Below are 6,469 nucleotides of genomic sequence, written 5' to 3'. Positions count from 1 at the left end.
GGATTGTGTTTTCTACCCCAATTCGACTTGGACTAAGGATCTAATCCAGATTCTTTGGGATAGTAATTAATCCCAAAAATTCAATGATTAAACCCTAGTAACACCCTTCCCAGGATTTCATGATAAAACTGATGGGCCAGTTGAGTGATATTATTTCTAACAGCTTAGTTGTTACATCAAAAGCAATACAAAGCCGTTCAAAAAATATCAAGGAAGAAATCAAATCATAATTCATTTTTCGTATCTATGTGCCGGCATGCTTTTGGCTTTCACTCAACAGCATTTGGACAGACGTATGACATCAGATCGCTCTTTACTTTCCCTTGTGTACGTGTGCGTGCATCCCACACCCTTATGATCATCGACAGTAATGAGCGGAAAACTCACACGGCGCATCGTTTATTGACTTCAACATCTTCCCATCATTTCATATATAAATTAAGGCTTTGCAGAGGCAGAAAGCATACGGCTTTGAAATATTTGATAGTCAACAATAAGCAATGGAGAGGCAAGTGGCCATTATCGGAGCCGGCATCAGTGGCCTCCTGGCTTGCAAGTACACCTTGTCAAAGGGTCTCCATCCGATCGTTTTCGAAGCCAAAAGCACCATTGGAGGAGTATGGACTAAAACCATAGAGACCACTAAACTCCAAACTCCAAAACCAGCTTATCAGTTCTCAGATTTTCCATGGCCTTCTTCTGTGGAGGAAGATTTCCCTAACCAACATCAAGTGTTTGATTATATTCAATCCTATGCTCGCCATTTTGATTTGCTTCGGCATATCAAATTCAACACCAAAGTTGTCAGCAGCGAATATGAAGGCCCTTCTGAGGAACAGATGCAATCTTGGAGCATGTGGGGTGGCGCTGGTGAGCCATTGATTAGCTCTAAAGGGAAATGGAAGGTTGTAGTAGAGGATTCCCCTACTCTCTCCACTGAGGTTTGTATTTGCACATACACCATGTAACGAAATTAGAGTTTTCAATTAATTTCATGATGTTTTGTATAATTATTTATAGCCCACTAGGACATAATTAGGTGAAGGACCATTGATAAGGAGATACATATATATAATAGCTCAGTTTATTGATTTTTCAGCACAGATATGCTTGTCTATGAGGCCAACTGTTCAGGTGGGGGTTAAAAACCGTCCTGCATCCGTAATTCGCCCGCTCACAGGCGAATTTTTAACTCCTAGCCCTAGGTGAACAGATACCCGTTACACATATCTGGAGGTGAATAGCAGAATAAGGATGGACATAGATAGATAATGTCCATTTATGCCTACCATATATATATATATATATATATATATATATATATAAAGAGTTGACTTATAAAACAATATCCTTTCATATGAGGAAAGAAGTAGAAAACGAAACCTTAATGCCTCATTTTCTTTCTCTCATTCTGTTCTGTAGCCACAACTCCCCTTCGGCCCTCTTTCTTTCTCTCGACTCTCGTGTTCTCCAAAACTAAGCCTAAAAAAGAGTCCAAAATGCAAAGCGGATGTCGTGGACGGTTTGTACAAAAAAATATCCTGCCTAGTGTGGTTATTGGTAGATTCCACCCTTTTCAAAATGCAGATGGAAATACAGAATAAAAGTATTATCCGTCCATATAGTACAGTTTACACCCTTCAGGGTTGAGCGAGTAGGTTAGGCCAAGACTCCAATTCAATCTCAATTTAAACCCTTTTAAGATCGGGTTAACCATACTGAATATATCAAATCAGAGTAGCAATATTCATAAATCAGATTAGAAATCAAGTGATGACCTCAATGAATTTTATATATTAAATGCAAATGCAGGTGTACCTAGTGGACTTCGTGATCCTCTGCATCGGAAGATTCAGTGAAGTTCCAAACGTTCCAGAATTCCCTCCAAACCAAGGCCCAGAAGTATTCCATGGCAAGGTGATACACTCCATGGGCTACACTGCCATGGATTGTCAAAGTGCTGCAGATTTGGTCAAAGGGAAGCAAGTCACTGTTGTGGGGTTACAAAAATCTGCCTTGGACATTGCCATGGAATGCTCAATAGCTAATGGTAAGATACACACTACTTCACTTATATAATTACAATGTAAAAAACTTTGTAGATCCAGATTCCCAGCAATCTATTGTTCCGATTTCTAACAATTTAAGCAGTAAATATAAAAAAGTCTTTATGGAGTTCACCTGCCGGAGCTCAGAATGCGGGTAGCTCGAGACCTGTCCGGGCAGATATAAGTAAAGTTGGAATCTATAAACTTCTGTAGGCTTCTGCATGAAAAGTAGTTTATAATTATATATTTATATGCTCCTTTTCTCAGATTTACTGCACTTAATTTGCAGGAACTGAACATCCATGTACTGTATTATACAGGACTGAACATTGGAGTGTCCCTGATTACCTTCCATGGGGTGTGCCTCTTGCTTTTTTGTACCTTAATCGCTTCTCAGAGCTATTGGTTCATAAGCCTGGTGAAGGCTTCCTATTAAGTCTTGTGGCAACAATTCTTTCTCCTTTGGTAAACTAATTTTTTTTTTTTTTTTTTTTTTTTAGTCTCTATTATTGTTTCCTAAACATGATCCTGATCATAAGGGTGAAGCTTAATTATTAGAAATTTTTGATCATGTAACAGAGATGGGCATTTTCTAAATTCGTTGAAAGCCATATAAAGAAGAAGCTTGGGTTGGCAAAGCATGGAATGGTACCAAAACACAGCTTCCTTCAAGAAATCAGTTCTTGTTTGATCTCCACAGTGCCAGAAAAATTCTATGACAAAGTTGAAGAGAGAAGCATTATTTTGAAAAAAGCTTCGAGCTTCAGCTTCTGCAAAGAAGGTGTTTTGGTTAATGGAGAGGTGCAACCTCTGAAGACTGATTTGGTCATCTTGGCTACTGGGTTCAGGGGTGATCAAAAGCTCAAAGAAATTTTTGTCTCCACCACCTTTCAGGACTATATTGCCGGCTCTGCCAATGCAACAGTTCCCCTCTACAGGTTCTTTTCTTTTTCATTTCTTTTAAACATAGCATCTGATGTTAATAACAAGCAAAATACAAACCCCAATGAGGCTCGAGTGGTAAATCACTTGCCACTGGTGCCTCATCAAGCAGGTGAGTGCAAACAATTTTTTGTAGCTACTCCCGCAGGCAAAAGCGAGAACTTTACCTAAGTCATGTGGAGGGAAGCTTTTGCACTGTGTTCCGGGGATCTACTCGGAGCGAAACCCCGGATACCCAAGTTAAAAAATAAAAATAAAAAAGGTTTGAAATGAACATTTGCAATGTATCAGGGAATGCATTCATACAAGAATTCCACAACTAGCAGTGATTGGATTCTCGGAAAGTGTATCAAACTTGTACACGTCGGAGATGAGATGCCAGTGGCTAGCGGAGCTTCTTGACGGCACATTCAAGCTGCCGTGCATTAAAGAGATGGAAAAAGATGTGGCGAATTGGGATAAATACATGAAGACATACTCCGGCCAATACTACAGGAGATCATGCATCGGTGCTCTTCATATATGGTACAATGATCAACTCTGCAAAGACATGGGATGGAACCCCAAAAGAAAGAAGGGATTCATCGCTGAATTGTTTGAGCCTTATGGTCCAATGGACTACACCGCAACCTCTTAAGTAGGTGAAAAATGTTATAAATTATATTTTTATTTCATAATTACTTTATAATGTTGATATAACGTAACTGTCCCAACAAACATTTAAATCAATAACTGCTTTTAAAAATAGTATATAAATTGAATGGTTAGTTAGGACTACCACATCAGCATTATGTGATAATTATAGTATAAAAATGTAGTTTCTAGCATTACATTAAAGTGAACCCTAGAACGAGTTCTAAACCATGAGTTGTTTGTCATCTCTGACACACTTACTTCGTGCATGCGTTTGGGGTTAAAATAATTCTACACTTATTCTCATTTCTTTACACAAGTTTTTTACACTCATAAGTGACTTTTAAAACTACTATTGGATATGAGATTAATCTTTATTGGATTTTGATCCAATGATGATTTTAAAAGCCATCTATAAGTATGAAAAAATTGTGTAAAAAAATTAGAGTAAGTGTAACATTCCTCTTGAGATTAATACCCTTCGGCTTTTTTATGTTTGTTCATTTGAAAGCATTAAAGTCTTGCTTAAAATAAAAGAAAATTTATTATATCAGTCCATGTGGTTTTATCTTGTAACAAATAAATCCTTGTAGTTTCAAAATGAACTTATAAATGTGATGTGCTTTTGTGACAAAATGATCCATGCGATCAAATTCCGGTCATTTTTCCTACCTGTCTTTATGAAAAAACAAATTTACCAACAAATAGAAAGTTATACAAAATAAAAGAAAAAAATAAATAAAAATTGGTTGGCCACCCTCAAGGTCAAATTTTAGTTTTTAAATATTTGGCCCTTACCCATGCAAGCTAGAAAAAATAAAAATTGCCCCTACTCACAATTCTTTTGGCCCTACTTATAAATGTTTTGCTACTTACCCAATAAAAATTTTGGCTCCACCCACTAAATATTTTGGCCCTACTGCTCCTACCCAAAAAATCTTTTGGACCATTCCCATTAAAACCTAAAAGTTGATTACTCATTCTCAAATCTTTTAGCTCTTACCCATCAAAAACTATAGTAACCTTATTTTTGTTTATAACCCATTAAGCTAGTTACTCATTTGAGATTTGGCTATATCCACTAACTGTTATATTTCTTGAGCATTTTGTTGTACATCTCATTACTATTCTAACCTTAAACAAGCACAAGTCCACAATCAAGATTTAATTTTCTTATACTAATTTAATTTTTCAAATGAAAAAAAAAAAGCAATTTGCAACACAAAAGTAGTGCAAATTAAGTAATTTACTTTTACCTTAAACTCTCTATTTTCGTCTCATGGTTGTTTCTTCTTCGTGTAATTTTTAATCTAGGTCTTTAATTTTTTTTTTTTTTTCCTTCTTTCTTTCTTCTAGAATATACCTAGTCACTTCGGGTATTTTCTTAGGCTATTAAACCACCACTTTAGATGATAATAATAACAATAACAATAACAATAATAATAATAATAATAATAATAATAAATTTATGCCTTGGCCCATTCTTTTTTTTTTTTTTTTTTCCTAAGCTTATGCCTCGGCCTCTATCCACAATACTTTCTGACTCCATTCCCAACAGCTTAGATGCCCAAACAGATACCCAATAATGGGGACATTGAAAAACCCACACATTGATTTCATTACTTTTTTATTAAGTTCCCAAAAAGAAAGAAACATGAATACATTTAAAAGAGAGAGGGAGAGAAAGAGATAGAGCAACGCTGAGCGGGAGAAAATTAGAAAAAAAAGGAGGGAGAGGAAAAAAAATTAAAAAGGCAAGAGGAAGGGTGCATGCATAATATGATGGCGCTGCAGGGATAGGACGTTGGGCAGGTTCTGATGGAGTGCTTCCCAATGCAGGTTTCTGACATGCAACATGTGGCACATTAATAATTTTTGGCCAATGCAGGTTTGTGACATGCAACATATGGCACATTAATAATTTTTGACCGTACTACATATAGCATGTCAATAATTGGCTTAAAAATTAAATATATAATTAAAATTTATATTTTTATAAAATTTAATTATTGACCTATTAAAAAATGTCACGCCAATAAATTTTGATGTGATAGTTTCACTCGTTAATAAACTTTGACCTATGAAATTGGCAAGTCAAAAAATTTTGACCTACTAGTTTGACACGTCAAAAATTTTTGACTTGTTAGTTTGACACGTTAGTAATTTTTAATGTATTAAAAATTACAAGGTCAATAATGCATATATTATAAAATATTAAAAATAAAATTTAATTTAACAACGTGGTAAGGTCAAAAAATATTGACCTATTAGTTTGACATGTCAAAAATTTTTGACTTGTCAGTTTGACACGTCAATAATTTCTAATGTATTAAAAATTGCAAGGTCAATAATGCATATATTATAAAATATTAAAAATTTAATTTAATTTAACAACGTGGCAATATTTACCACGTTAGATTTTTTTGACGTGTTGATATTACCATGCCACTAAATAGTGACGTGGCAACATCAACATGTCAGAAAAGTTTTTATTAACGTAGCATAAATTGATATGTCACTATTTACTGACGTGGCATAAAGTATGGTACAAATCTGTTTTTTGTAGTGAAAATATACAAAGCCGTTGTTACATCAAAAGCAATACAAAGCCGTTCAAAAAATGTCAAGGAAGAAATCAAATCATAATTCATTTTTCCTATCTGTGTTGCGGCATGCTTTTGGCTTTCACCCAAAAGCATTTGGACAGACGTACGTATGATATCAGATCGCTCTTTACTTTCCCTTGTGTACGTGTGAGTGCATCGCACACCCTTATGATCATCGACAGTAATGAGCGGAAAACTCACACGGTGCATCGTTTATTGACTTCAACATCTTCCCATCAT

General features: G+C 35.5%; 1 protein-coding gene across 1 annotated transcript; it reads left to right on the top strand.

Moving 5' to 3' along the window:
* The first annotated feature begins 402 nt into the window (after positions 1-402).
* Positions 403-3,746, top strand: LOC132163135 (probable flavin-containing monooxygenase 1). Its single transcript, XM_059573330.1, has 5 exons — positions 403-941; positions 1,813-2,050; positions 2,338-2,513; positions 2,628-2,986; positions 3,282-3,746. The coding sequence occupies exons 1-5, from the start codon at positions 501-503 to the stop codon at positions 3,625-3,627; spliced, it is 1,560 nt and encodes a 519-aa protein (XP_059429313.1). The 5' UTR covers positions 403-500; the 3' UTR covers positions 3,628-3,746.
* The last annotated feature ends 2,723 nt before the right edge of the window (positions 3,747-6,469 follow it).

Source organism: Corylus avellana, chromosome ca1, assembly GCF_901000735.1.
Source record: "Corylus avellana chromosome ca1, CavTom2PMs-1.0".
NCBI lineage: Eukaryota > Viridiplantae > Streptophyta > Magnoliopsida > Fagales > Betulaceae > Corylus > Corylus avellana.
The sequence above is the reverse complement of the archived record's forward strand: the minus strand, read 5'-3'. Positions and strand labels throughout refer to the sequence as shown.